This window comes from Struthio camelus, chromosome 7, assembly GCF_040807025.1.
Source record: "Struthio camelus isolate bStrCam1 chromosome 7, bStrCam1.hap1, whole genome shotgun sequence".
NCBI classification, from domain to species: domain Eukaryota; kingdom Metazoa; phylum Chordata; class Aves; order Struthioniformes; family Struthionidae; genus Struthio; species Struthio camelus.
Window position 1 is genome coordinate 3,969,693 of NC_090948.1, and position 15,249 is coordinate 3,984,941.

At 36.9% G+C, this 15,249-nt stretch overlaps 1 protein-coding gene and 1 long non-coding RNA gene across 2 annotated transcripts in view; one reads left to right on the top strand and one right to left on the bottom strand.

Annotated features, from left to right (window-relative positions):
* The window catches only part of LOC104141299 (uncharacterized), a 46,647-nt gene extending 36,266 nt beyond the window's left edge, over positions 1-10,381 (bottom strand). Inside the window, exons 1-2 of the long non-coding RNA XR_011142357.1 lie at positions 9,280-10,381; positions 7,930-8,090 (exon numbers count right to left, since the gene is read on the bottom strand). This is a non-coding gene — a long non-coding RNA (uncharacterized lncRNA). The remainder of the gene's footprint in view (positions 1-7,929; positions 8,091-9,279) is intronic.
* DHX32 (DEAH-box helicase 32 (putative)) overlaps positions 1-15,249 on the top strand; it is a 26,941-nt gene that overhangs the window by 9,720 nt on the left and 1,972 nt on the right. The window contains exons 5-9 of the mRNA XM_009670527.2: positions 1,795-1,894; positions 1,997-2,155; positions 10,902-11,093; positions 12,792-12,941; positions 14,362-14,552. Of these exons, the coding sequence (XP_009668822.2) occupies positions 1,795-1,894; positions 1,997-2,155; positions 10,902-11,093; positions 12,792-12,941; positions 14,362-14,552 (792 nt within the window). The remainder of the gene's footprint in view (positions 1-1,794; positions 1,895-1,996; positions 2,156-10,901; positions 11,094-12,791; positions 12,942-14,361; positions 14,553-15,249) is intronic.

The following is a 15,249-nucleotide window of genomic DNA, read 5'->3' on the forward strand; positions in this document are numbered from 1 at the left end:
TTGCCTATATTAAACCTTAATTTTGCCCTATCAGTTACAATTATTTCCTCAGTATTTCTAACAGTGAAATATAATCAGTTCTTGGCTATCTATTGGCAGATTACATGGCTTTGTAGATTAACCACAGCCCTTTTTTCCTTAATGCATCTGCATGCAGCAAAATGCCATAGATTACGTAATGCAGAATGATGCTTACACAGGGACCCGCTTCTTTTTAAAGCTGCTTCTGTAGTCCCACCTCGGGAAGGACTAGTTCAGCAGCAGAACTAAATGTCTTGTTTCTTTGTTTATACAAAACTCACGTGAAGTCCTAAGGAATGTGTGATTGTGTAGAAACAAGTCGTTACACAAACTGGAAAGCTGAATCACTGTGGGCTTTGTAAATGTCCTATTTTTTCTACTAGCCAAAAGAAATATTCCAGTAGTAGGCAACAGACATGAAATAATACAGTTGCTGTATATCATCCATGATCGAATCACCAAAAGTGAAATTAAGAGCTCCTAAAATTTTGGATTAGAGATTATTAATCCTGACCACCCTGGAGGTTTAGTTAGAGGGCAGAAACTTGGGAACAAATACTTTCTCACATTTTCACTGCAAGGAAGTGTGCACTGCACTGTCACTTTTAAGGATTTTCATTTTGGACTATTTTACAAACTAACTCAGTCTCAAGTCAAGGAAAAGAAAAATTGCCATCCTTTTTTTCTGAGAGGAATTAAAGCCTAAAAGCAGTTTTCAATTAGACCATGCATAACCTAAATTATTGCTGAAACTATAGCTTTCTTTGATGAATGAATGAATCTCACTTTCACTTTTATCTGAAGCCCAAAGTGAAATTCAGTGCTTGTAGACTTCTGTGAATCAAAATATGAATTGATGGAAATTAGTTTTTTTCAATACAGTTCTGATGGCCATCAAGTTGCCTCTGTCAATAACACAATTTGTACCCTTGAATTCAATGACTTAGTCATAGTCATTGAAAATTAGTGACTCGAATTGACATTCAATCCATATGACTGAAAATCAATTCAATGAAGAGGGAATAGATGAAGTTATGTTCAGAAGGAAATCTCACGTAAGTCTTGTAGTTAGGATATATGCTGAATTTATCCAGTGGGTAAGAAATTTCATCTGTCCCCTGCAATGAAGCACATTTTATCTTTTTGAGTAAAATTCCACTTAAAGTAGACAAGGATGGTTCAGATAAAATGACTAAAAAGTTGCCTTATCTAGATGTTGCATGTCTTGCTATATACCACAGAAGCCACATGGACATCCTCCATGAAAGTAACTTCATCAGCTCCTTAATTTAATCAAAATAAAGGTTGAAATAAAAAAGAATACAATGGGGTACTGCATCCCTTTACATCTTTGTTACAGTCCCTGTTTCCTATGCTAGATTGATAGATTTCAGTATTAAAACAAAAATCTGGAGTTATGATGGAACAGAATGTTATCAGACAGTGTCGAGACTCTGTTATAAGAAGAAATAAATGATCTTTCCCGATGCTTTTCTTGATGACACCACGGATATATGTTTTGTGTTTTAGTAAGGTGCATTTCTTCAGAAAAAGGCATTCATCTTAGAACACACTTACAGAAGCTATTGAAAAACTTAAATCTTTGTCAATTTATCGAAGTGCTAACTGCTCTCATTTCAGAGCCAGTGAGATATGTGGTATAAAAAGAAATGGAACTGTTACTACACATTCTGTAAAATAACCTTAAAAAAAATGCAGTACAGACCATTAATATTTGTGTTGTCTGATGCTTCATATCTCTCTCATTTAAAGGTATACAATCCTAGAATCAGAGCAGACTCTGTTATAACGCAGCCTATCAGCAAAAGTCAAGCAGAGATGCACAAACAAATTCTGGGAATGACTTCATCAGGTAGAATTATTAGCTCAAAATTCAAATTCATTAGCTCACAGTAGTAATAGAATCAATGCAACAATTCAAAAAATAAGGTAACTTTTATGAAATGTCTTCCAGGAAAACTCTTCTGCTTGTACCCTGAAGAATTTACGTATAAAGAAATGAAACCACATCTACCAGCCAAAATACAGGAATCAAACCTAACTAGCATGGTTCTCTTCCTAAAGAGGATGGATATAGCAGGCTTAGGACACTGTGACTTCCTAAGTAGGCCAGGTAATGATGATGCAGCTATTTTCCACGTGTTTTATGCTTTGCTGTTATTTAAAGATTAACCTTGCTCTGTAATTCACAGTGCTGATTTTAACAAATAGGAGCAGTAACATTGTAAGCATGTCCTGCTTTTACCATTTACGTGTTAGAACTAACAGTTCTGAGTGCAACAGTTGCACTCAGAAAAATTGGAGTGTGTAAACTGTTTGCTCTGAAAAAGACCAGAAAATATCTGAATCAATATTCAGAATATCTTCTCATCTAGGTTTCATATTATTTTCCTTGGAGCCCACAAAGAAAATTTGGGTCCCACTGTACAAGGCATTGTACAGATACCTTACAAAATACATTCCTTTAATCAAAAGTGTACAGTCCAAATAAACTACTATTGTTACCTAGGAGATACATTTACAGAAGTTCAGCTTTGTTCTTATCCTCCAGCATCTCCTTCCTCAAATTTAAAATAAGCTGTTACTTAAGGATAATACTATTTATTTAAAAAACAGAAATAAATAGACAGAGAATACTCTCAATTTTGAGGCAGAATGCAAAGAAAGTGGTTCCTTTTTTATTTTATTGACTTCATAATTTTGTTTTATTTTACTAAAAAGATATTCTCCTTTGTTCTGGCCTGCCACAAAACCCATGTAACACTGCAAATTTTGCTGTGGATTTGAAGCCAGTTAAAGTAGGAAAAATAATACCACTGATTTAATTGGTTTGGGGATCATGTGCCTTTAATGCTAGCCTCATTTATGATAATTTTCCAGTGCAAGGAGAAAGAATTCTTATGTTGTTCCCCCTTTCCTCATACATACACACAAAATTAGAACAATCACTTGTCCTCATCATGTTGCTCATCATAATTAATCAGTAGCAGAGAGTTTAATTTCCACTGTTGGGTGCTGTGATAGAATCTAAGTGTAATTTTTAAGTGGAATTTATTCTATTTACTTTGCCCCTGTGTGGCTGCCAAGCAGAAACATATCTAGTAGAAGCGTGAAAAAACATTGCCAATCTGACTGGTAGCTAATGCAAGATAGATGAGGATCGGGGGGCATTTTGGCCTGACTTTTAAGTGTCACCTCGAGGCCTGACTCCAGGAAACCTTCACAGAAAATGGTTATGGACTATAGTTGGCCTCTATTCAAAACTAGAAAGTGTTTTACTTAAAAAAAAAAAAAAAAAAAACTAACATATATTAATGTTTTTAGCGGATATGAAGAAAGTTGTTCTTGAGTAGTAGAATGAATTAGTAAAGTTACTTTAGGAAAAGCATTCATTATTTTTGGATTTAAAGGCACAATGGTATTCAGGATGAAGTGCTAGAAGCATTTAAGGATTTCACAGATGTAGGAATTTAAGTTTTGCCTGTATTTTTGAAATAATGCAGCTGAAGAAGGTATATTGCTGATGTGTACAAAACTTTAAAGCATCTGATGAATGCATCAGTTTTACTTGGACTGGCATCAAATATGAAAAAGTTACTGCTAACTAGAGGACAAGTTCAAGGTATTGAAAGGTTTGAGGCATTATTGGAAGAGTGTGACAAATGTTAGACAAATTATTTGAAATAAAAAAAAAAAACCCCAAACACTGAGGGAGTTAACTGAAAGATGAGGAGGTCTGTAGAATTTCCTGGCCACTTTCCTGTGCTAAGGCCCTACATAATTAAACATTTGAAATATTGCTTTAATTGTCTAGTACAGCTTTTCCAGTTTACCCTAGGATAGATCACACAGAAGTGTTGCCCTGTGGCTTTCTTATTCCCACTCCTAAGTGGGCAACCAACCTCTTTCCAACTAAAAAAATATCCCTACTACAATTCTCCAGAGATGACTATAATGTTCAAACTATCTGAATATAGACAGTTTGAAATAGCTGGCATAAAATACTTGTCTGACAGAAATAGGGTTACTGCAGTGAGCACAGTTACAAAGGGAGTTAGTTATTTTACTAGACCAGATGACAGAACACAAAACACTTGCCAAGTGTTCAAGCACATAAACCTTCTTCTGACCCTGTATCCCCCCTGCTGACCTTCTGATCAATGATCTTGACCTGGAAAGTCCACATTTTCTTATACTCTACTGAGATAGACCTGACTTGCTGCATACACTCAATTCCATGCAGTTAGCAGTGGTCACCTCCAGCAGAACCAGGCAGGGACTTTACAGTCACGTCACCCTTGCTGCCCAGCTCCAAATACTGCTGATACCCAGTCGAAAGGGATAACTTATTCATCAATAGCCGTAAGGCCAAAACGATGCAAGGCCAAAACCTTCCTGGATTTTATACTACAGAGGAGTGTTGCAGGGGAGGCAAAGAGAAGAGCTATCAGAAATGAAAAGCATCGAGGCCTCTCTTATGCAAGGGACGTTAGCCTCCCTAGAAGGCTACGTTATCTTTGCTGCAGTCTGTTCAGATTACAGAAAGTTTATGTAACTAAAGTGAGGAGGGAGTTTAAGGAAGAGGAGGAGGGATTTCCAAGATGGTGCATAGGCCTAAGTAAAAAAGATGAACAGCAAGCTCGTGAAATGAGTAATGAGGTTTCTCTGACCCTAAGGAAACTCCTGGGGAGAAAATTCTTATTTACTGCCAGGGAACACAAAGCCATGCTGTACATCCTCAGTCAAAAGCGGTATAAATTCAACTGGAAAAAAAAATACACGGTAGTACTTCTGTGTGTTCTACTCATTTGACTTGCGCAAATAAGTTGCTGTTCAGAACATACAGATACTAAAAACATAATCAGCCTTGCAGCTACATTTCTCCTCAGCATAGCTTGTCCTAGACTTGACTGTTCCATAACTCTTCAGCTCCTTGGACCTGATTTCCCTTTGACTAAAGGGAACACGTACATAACAGCATCTCCCATATGCCACTCACACCAAAACAAAATGCCACAGGCTTTGCTATGAATCATTCTGTTCAGTTAGCATTCTGAAGTCTTCCTTGCAATCAAAACAGATGGAGGTATGTTCTTCTGTTTGTTTGTTTGTTTTTAAATTGAAGGTGAATTTCTCCTAAACAAAATAATATTTTCACTGAGGCGTCAGAGCAGTGTATGGACATGAACTGGTGAACAGAAAAATCAAAAGTACACTGAAATTCATAAAAGAGAAAGCAAGGTACATAATATAGCAAGAATTCAGAGAAGTACTTCACAGTCCATTTCCTATACATGACAGTAAAGAACATATAGCAGATAAGGAACAGAAATCCCATCACTAAAGCATTTTATTTCTGTTCAGCAACAATATGCACAAGTTTTTTTCTGCTGTTCTTTGAGGAAAAATAAAAGCATGGATTAACTCTGACTCATTACTGCATTACGAAAGCAACAAACATGTCAGGCTTACAGCTGCTGCATTTAATTCATGCTATAATCAAAACGAGCAAATGCAGCAGACTCGTTACCCTTTTTAGAATTCATGAGCCATATGAAAATGGATTTGGCACTGTGCTTCTGAAGAGAATTATTTGAATTCCTGTGCCATTATAATAGTAAGGTCTCTACATTTTTATCAGTCAATCAACTAGATCTTTATTGTGTTATATAATGGGATAAAAGAACTCCTTTCTCATAAATTGCAGCAACATCATGTATCATTTTGTAAATCACTGGAAAATCCTTATTTAAACTATGCAAATCAGTATAAAAACTAAACTATATAAAATTTACATAAGAAAATAGTCAAGGTGAAAGCAGTTTGCAGATTCTGCACTCATGCAGAACTATCACAAACTAATTTCAGATTAAAATCTTTGTTTGTGGTCATGGATGTCATGACATTTCAGAGCTATACTATTATAACTCCCTGTACATTGGGAATGTATTTCTAGAATCCACAATATCACTTCAGACTGTTTCAGAGACAAAGTTTGTTTGCATGTTTTTTTATTAGAAGCAAACTCTTGAAAGACAAACTCCCATATAAAGCCTGCTCAACAGAGATGTTTTTAAGGCAGATTCATTATCTTAATGTTAATGTTTTAATTTTTTAATTCAATTAAATAGCATTATATATCTCATAATGAAAAGCTTTCTGATAGGTAACATAGAAGTGCCCGCTCACTTCATATTCAATACTACATAACTCAGTGGAGAAGTGTACAGGAATAGGAGGAGGTAAGGACCAAACAACAGACAGAAACACAGCAGAACAAAGACTGGGCAAGAGTGCACACCTGACACTTTGCAGCTCTTAAGCTCTGGCTGTACCCATGGGTCAAGAGGCTCCAGGAATGGGTGCCCGGGCAGCGTGTGCAGCCCAGCACATACCGTGTCTCATGGAGCCAATTGCTTACAGGAGGGAGCTGCTATAACTGTCCCACAAAAGGCATCCCACAAATGGGAAGGTGTGCCCCAACACTGTTAAAGCCGGACTACTCTTATGTTATTTACCGGACAGTAACAAAAGGAACCAAAGTGATAAATATTTTTACACCATCATGTAATATTCTTTAAATTAGACACTCTTCTTAGATGTACTATGTATTTGCACAGTCATCTTACCTGCTTTGAGCATGACACAAAGCAGATAGGAAACTGATTTCATTAAATAGTCAGTGCTGCCCCTGGTGTGTGACCATAACGCTGCATATTTTCATTAGGAAACACTGGTCAGCTGCTGTGCTGCCAGTCCCTGTTGGCAGAAGAGCGTAATAGGGACTATTACTAGCCAGCTTGGAGGGATGAAGAAGCGGCATAAGGGGTAATGGCAAGACTGCAAAGCAAGAGTGTAATAATTATAAGATTGGTAGCATCAGAGCATGGTACACTCATAACAAAAAATCATACCTCAGAGTTACAGGGGAGGAATGAAAAAAAAAGAGAATCGAGATAAAGCTTGCAGACCGAAGCTGATCCTAAGAGACAAAAGGGACTACGAGAAAAATCTTTGCACAATTTGAAGAAAACCTGGTACTAGATTTCCCCATTATCTTCAGTTCCTTACCCAAGAAGTAATGTTAAAAAGCAATGACAACAGAAAACACCATACTCTAGAATTAGTCTCCCTGCAGTAATGACTTTAGCAGTTCTTCATGCTGCTAAGCCTAACAGAAACTGGAAAAACTTGTGATTTGCCAGGCAGGGAATCAGCTCTTTCAAGACAACGTCCCTCCACCTAACGTTCATGTCAGCTCTAACTTCATAATGGTTATTTCTGCCGAAAGAAAAGGTCTATTGAGAAACAGGTATTTTATACACATTTCAAAATGTTCACAGCGTAAGAGAACAGAACACAGTCTTAACACAGGACCTGTCAAGCTAGATTCTCCAGGTAAGCATGATCTGGCAGTTAAATAGACTGTTAATAATCATGAAACTTACATTTCATTCCTATCTCTAATATTCATTTATTACAATGTTGGGTAAATCACTAAACCATTTCTTGCTTATGAAACAGGAACAACACTTTATGTATTTATTTTATCCCACAGTAAGGTTTACAACATCAGTCATTGGGGAGAGATACTGCAGAGATTAAGGGCACAGGTATCTTTAGGAACATAACTTAGTCTGGTGCAAGTTGAAAAAAAACTGTAAAGTTAAGAATATCGTCTTGGAAGTTGCCTTGAAATCCTCAGATAAATGATTTAAGCGCTAAGAATAATACTTAGTTACATAGTTCCTTTAGAGAGGCCACAAACCATCAGGAATAGGATCTGTATGTAAATAACACGGGCAAGATTTCCTTCAGAGAAGTCCAGAGCAATTAAGAAGCCAAAGAACACAGGCAATGGAAAGGAAATATCAGATAAGGAAATACCTTTCAAACTTCCAGGGAAGTATTGGCAAGATTTCTTGTTGAAAGCATGGAACATATCTTGAGAACTTCTTTCTAACTTTGCTTCTGTGAAAGCAGCAGTTGAGTCACAAAGCTTTGCAGTTTGCCTTGATGGGAGCAGTAGTTGGCGTTGGCAAGCAGCCCTGAAAATAACGACAGTTGCTTGTTAAAAAACAACGTCAGTGCAAGTCCCTATTCTTTAAAAGATAGCTTTCTGAATTTAAACATTTATACTACTTCTGTCTTATTTATGATAGGTTTTATTTAAATAGGAACAATGCCATAAAGAATTCCCAAACGTCTGCCATTTTTACAGTGGCTTTTTATCGATCGAGTTTGTGCCTCAAAATGCAGACTAATATCTGAAAACCCTATTCTATTTTTCATTTTATTACTGTTCCTTCACCTGCTTAATCTACCTTTACTATCTTGTCCTTTCTAACACAACAAAACCTATTTGTTTTGGTAACACTCCTAGCAAAATCAGGAACCAATTTGCACTTCTAAAGCTCAAGGCAACTAAATCTAGGGCATAAAAATGCAAATCACTGATGCTATCTGGGGATTGAAATCAGCTGCCATATAACCATATATTTTGTAACTTAGAACACAAAACTACTTTTGTTGACTTCTGGAAAGTAGTTTTCCATGATTTGCTAGTAATTACTGAATGTCTGAATGACCATTTTACTCTCCTTGTATTTTTAATCACTGATACCCATTTCCTGTCGCTGACTTGTATTCTTCACCAGCTGTTACTTTTCATTTCTTTAAATGTCCGACATACTTTCTCCTCAGATGCTTTGGCTTTTGCAAGAGCTTACCTTTTATCACATTAAATCTCGGACGCTTGATAATAACTGTTCTACCTAGACAGAAATCCTTCATGTTGTACAGGCAGGTATGTGAATTCTAATACTAAAACAAAATAGGTCCACAGTTTTTTACAGAAATGTATATAGTCTTGAGAGGATTTTAATGAAAATGAATACTAAATGTTTTTCAATTAAATACTGAAAAACATTTCACAATGTTTTCACAATCTGTCACAACACTGTGTCAGATTTACACATCGGAGAATTTCTGTAAAAGCTCACGTAAGGGGAATTAGTAAAATATTTTTTTCCTTCAGATACCAGTAATGGAAAAAGTTAAAAATAACAGGTGTTCTTTAATTCATTATAGGCTGTTAATTACAGAGCTGAGTGATGGCACTAAACAAACAATACAGGCCACCAATGAAGAAAAAACCCTAACTCATGAACTTTTTGCAAGAAGGCAGGGTGCGTGACGCATGGCCTTCTGGCTAAATGCAACCTGCTAACTTCTTACCGGCTTTCTTTGCTTTCAGTCTTCACGATGAGGAAGACGCCTATCAATGAGAGGTTTCCATTACTAATATTTTCAAGCAACAAATATTTTCTAGCCATTTATTAATGAACATACAGGTGCAAACATACAGTGGGCATTTTCCCCCCTTGATTTACAGGTTTGTGAATGTTAGTGTGCAAACCGAGAGCAGCCCACAGAAGTCTGAAAAATTGCCAGTGCAGTCATTAGTTTCTCAAAGCTGGCCACATTTGATGGGGGAAGAGGGCCAAATCCTGTTGTAATGGAATTTTTGCCACCAGCTTCAATGGGACTAGAATTTAACTTGTTATCCACAAAACACAAAGGGAAAATATTAAGACTCTTCAACTGGAATAAGAAGAAAGTTGCTGTAGTGACAGGAGGGCAGTTATGAATTTAAATGAACTGGCAGTCATAACAAAATACTGACAATGACTACCCATCAGTAGCAGCTGGATTAGAAATCAGTTGGGAAGAAAGGATCTTCACACTGCAAGAGTTCCCAAATTTCCACCAGTGTCTTTGATGCTCCAGCAGCTACTTTTCAGAGACTGCAGGCTTGGCTGCTTCTGCTCAGCTTTCAGCCTCACCCTCTCTAGTCCTGCAACTATAACCACCATGGCCGCACATAAAGCTCTTCTATGCCTGTTCCGCCTAAGGGAACTACTTTCATCAATAGCAGATTTTCTATAAACCTCCTCAAGTTCTCATTTTAATTACTGATTTGTTTAATCATCTCCTTTCAGACATGTTGTCATATCATCTGTAACATCTGAGAGTTTGAATTTATTACATGATTTTTTCAGCAGAACAAAGTGCTGCCAAGAAGTCACTTAATTTTTTTTCAGATTTTGAAAAATTGGTATAAAAATGGTATCAGAGTAACTCCTTGCATTCTTCTGGCATCTGCTATCAGCAGGAAAAATAGTAAATAATAGTAAAAGGAAAGTCTAGCCTGAAATAAGGGCAAACTGTGCATTTAATTTAGTGTAAACAGAAAGTACAGCCATTTGCTAGGGAAACATTTTCTTTTACTAGGTTCCCACTTATTTCTGACATAATGAGAAACTGTTAAAAAAAAAAAAACAAACCAAAAGAACTCCAAATACCTGCAATTGTAGGACACACAAAAATCATAAGGGAGCTGGAACTTGTGTAAATGCTTGTGTTAACTTCTCATTAAAATGAAAGCACGTGAACCCAGACGAAATATTGGTGCTTGAAGGCTGCCAGTAGTGCTCTATTCTTTTAGAGGAGAAGATGACAGAAGGAGTTCTGGACATAGGCACTGTGTAATATACTATTCAGCATTCACCATGACTTGACTTCTGACAAAAACTGCTCTAACAGAAAAGGAAAAAGATCAACAAAATTATTTGTAGACCTATTATTGTAACATCTTATTTTCTTCCTCCTCTTTCCTCCAGAATGTTCTCACCCTGTGCTCTACCCCATTTGTTACTTCTTTTTGCCCGTTCCCAAGTAGCCGATTTCAGTCGCTTTTACACAGGAAATATAAAACTGAAATACTATAATGAGAATTCAGACATTCACTTATATGGAACTATTTTTAAGACTTCTGAATTATCTTTCTTTTTTATTAGCTCCTGAGAGTCTGATGCAGGCTTTGGAAGATCTTGATTATCTAGCAGCCCTGGATAATGATGGAAACCTGTCAGAATTTGGAATTATCATGTCAGAATTTCCTCTAGATCCACAATTGTCAAAGTCAATTTTGGCTTCATGTGAATATGAATGTGTGGATGAAATGCTCACCATTGCAGCCATGCTAACAGGTACTCCTAAATAATGTTGTAGTGCTTGTTTGTGCTACCTGCCCAAATCCACATAGACCCTTTCAAAGTCTACTCATGAGGGCAATCCAAAGCCAAACTTTTGTTGAGTTCAAGTTCTGTTTACCTAAAGAAAATAAATATCTTTCGCTGTTTAAGTCTTGACTTTGAATATGCAATGAAACACAAGTAATGTGCAACTTCACTCAAGTTCATAAATAGCATTGCCTGTGCTCCAGTTCTATGCTTCAGGTATCGCATTAGCTTACCTTTTGTCAAAAAGCATACACAGAACGTCTCTTTAAAATGAACACTTATCTCATTATATTCACGCACATTTGTTACAGACGAGAGCAGGAAATCAGTGGCAAGTTCTAACTATAAACAATATTGAACTGTTGACCTGCAAAGAATTACTTTGTGATCTTATTTCTCCACCTTGAATACAATAATTAAAAAAATTAACATAACCATAAGTGTTTATACCATCCTGTCCTGACTGATTACTCTGCTCCTACATGGCAATGTGACACAAAGCAGCTGGCCACAAGCCTTGAGCATGTGGCATGTGGAGACAGAACATTTATATTAAAGGTCGTCAACTACAGAATTTCTTTCATTTGACCTGACACAACTTTCAAGTCAACACATAAAAACGCAGATATTTAAAGCCCATTGATTCTCTTAGACAGTATGCTGCAGTTTCTAAAATATAAAGCTGCTATTGAAGTCTTAATATGTCAGAGGCACAAAATCAAAGATTCTAACGTAACTGAGAGAAAGGTGATTCCAGGAAAAGGTCAAATAGCAAATGATGAAAAGGACTTCCCAAGATCCCACCAGATAACATAGGACAGGTCTACACTGGGATTTTGTTGAGTCTTGGTTTTACCTAGTAACGTTGGCTTCAGTAACATTTGGCTGTCTTGCTCCTCTTTCCACAGCAGCCTCCTATGCTTATAGTACTACTTGCTACTGCTTTCATGACATAATCCTAACACAGAACCAATACTTGAGACCTACCTACAGCTCTAACCACACCTGTAAAAAACACTGCTTTGCTATATTCTGCCCCAGAAACTGGGGAGGGGTCTTAGGCTGCAAGGACAAGAATCCCCAGGAAACTAAGCTTCATTAGTTCTTCTGCTTACAGAACAACCTGTTTTTATGTCTAAACTGGTTTTACTTTTAATAAGTGGATAAGGCCATAAAACAAATATAAAGGATTCAGCAAAGATACATTTCAGGTTTTAAAAAGCTCAAATGTCTCAAAAGACACAATTATGTAGCACGGTACTACAACAAAAGTAAAACATACTAGAAGGCACAAACTTCAACATAGATAAAATTCAGGCATCCATAAAGTCAGGTTTTTTTCTATGTTAAAGAAACTGTATGCTTGGATTTTGGATAAATGTCATGCCACTGTGAAGCACCTTTGGCATCCGTCTAGAAGAAAGCTACCCACCTTCTTTCATGCTTACAGCATAAATTAAGTAAAATACAAGATGGAAGGAACATCCATTTTAATAAAAAGCTTGGTGAATACAATAGATCGAGTTTTTCAGCATTGATCTAGTATTGAAGATTAAAAGGGACTAAGAGAGAAAAAAAAAGTCTGGTGGAGTTACTGACCACAGTGCCTTGTTTGTGTCATGCAATTAAGTGTCTTAATAACTACTGGCTTGATTCTTCCCTAAGCTCCCAATTGCTTCTCACGCGCACCTCCTGGAACAGAAGAGATTGCTCTTACTTGCTGGCGAAAATTTTCACACCCTGCAGGAGATCACTTTACTCTTATCAATGTCTTCAATGCTTTCAAGGAAGCCAATGGAAACTCCACAAGCCAATGTGAGTATAAACATATCAGACAAAATAAAAGCATGCTGGTTACAATTTTTTTTTAAAAAGGAGCACTCTGTTGATATTTGGTTCATAAACTCTTTGTGAATGATTCTTTCTAGAATCGCTAATTATCAGAGAAGAAGAGAAACCTAAGAGAGTAGCCACTGCAAATAGACTTTACAATGTCACTTTCTAAACTAACAGTAAGTGACCTGGGACAGCCTGCTTCATCCAACAGCAACACATAAACACTATTACAGTTGTCATTTGAAGTGACATTGAACAAAAACAGAAATATGTTTCCTCCTGTAATAGCCCACACAGATCACAGTTGTGGAGGCATTTGATTACCCAGCAGCCACACAAGCCATACAAGTGTTACTGTTTCTTTGACAGGTTTCAGAGTAAGAGGAAAGTTTTAGGGAAGAATTTGGAAGATAGGAAGCAACTTTCACAAAATTTACAGAAAGTCAAGTGAAAGCTGGAATAGGAGAAAGCAATAAGGCACTCGTTTGAATATTTCAACAAGCGGACAAAGAGATCTGGGAGTATTCACAGAAGTGTGGTATGGACTGGAAGAATGCTCTTTGCAATAGCAGCTTCAAAAAATAGACATGGAAAGCTCTAGATTTCTTTTAAATGGTTTTCAGGTCCTGAAGAAATTGCTCAACGACCTACGATCAGCTCTCAGTAAAGTTCATTTGCTGAAGATACAAGCTTTACTTTTGTTACAATGCATTCTGTAATACCAGTAGGCCAAAATTGTCAGTTACCACTTCATCCTACCATTTAAAGATGGGTCAGGACGTTCAGGATTCAGGCCATGTAACGTTTTGGACACAAGTTAGACCTTGATTTAACTTTTCATTCAGAGCCTCAAGAAAGACAGGTTTACTGCTCTTGCAGTAGTTTGTACTAAAAGATTAGCACACACTCTGACAGCGCTAGTCAGAGTTTCCTAAACAAAGACTTTGCATATCGATGGATTTCTCCGATGTAGCACAACCCAGTAGACAAATGAATATCAGAGACAGGATCACTGTCACAACAGGATCTTGGCCTGGACACAGAAAGTCAGAAAATAGAGTTGCTAGTCATTGTATTTGAAGCTACTACTTTTTACAGATCTAGTAAAGGGTTTTAGAATTTTAACTATATCTTTCTGAATAAAACAATATTCATTAAAATCAAATAAGGATATAGTTTTGCCCACAAATGTTCACTTTACAAGCAACATCAGTAAGCCTAAGTTGTCCATATGACTCTTGCTATCAGAATTTGGACAGCTCCGATACAGCTACTCCCTCCAAAATGATTTTAATCTATTGTACCAGCCAAACAACATTTTATAGGGCTGTATCTCTGTGAATAGTACCTATCAGTATGACTGTACTTTAAGCCAAAATTCTGTTTTTTCCCTCCACAGACTACAGTAATGAGAAATGGTGTCGTGATTATTTTCTAAGCTGTTCTGCGCTGAGGATGGCAGAAACTATTAGAGGTGAACTGGTAGAGATTATGAAGCGCATTGAGCTTCCCATTTCAGAACCAGACTTTGGATCAAAAGAAAATATACTAAGCATAAAGAAATCTCTCGTATCTGGTTACTTTATGCACGTAAGGGAAATTACTGTTGTTTTATCTTAGTGCATTGTTAACTTACAGAGAACACTTTCAGAGAACTTAAGCAAAGTGATGAAATCTTTTGATCATCACAAAAGATAAAAGATACTTTCCACAGTACATCAAACACTTCTGCCAATTCTGGTCTTCTCTCTGGGGTTCAGCTATCGCAGCATGAAGTCCACGCTTCACTGGAAGAGGAAAACTTGTCGATATGCCTTTCAATCAAAATAACTCTTTTAACTCAAGAAAACTCTTTAACTTACACTATTCTCTCAGGCATTATTTTATGAGCTCTTTGAAGATGTTTATGTGAAAAATACTCTGAAAATAGAAATCTGACCTGTTGAATATGTTTAGGTATGCAGCTTTCTTCATCTCAACGAAATGAGGTACCCTACGTACTTTGTGAAGATAAACAAGACGGACTAATGATTATTCTTCCTTGAAAGCATGCTTTCCTTTAGACTAGTATGCTCTACCTGATTACAAAAATGATCCCTACAAATTATACTGCTTCACATACTCATATATGCAATGTATTTTAAGAAGTCCTGTAACTCTAAGACTATGGCAGTTGACACACAGACACTTTATTAAAGTGGCTCTTCAAAACCCACCACCAAGGCTCAAATAATATTTAGTGTGTAAGCCTGCCCTCATTTGTTCCAGTTGGTGTCCTTTCAAATAT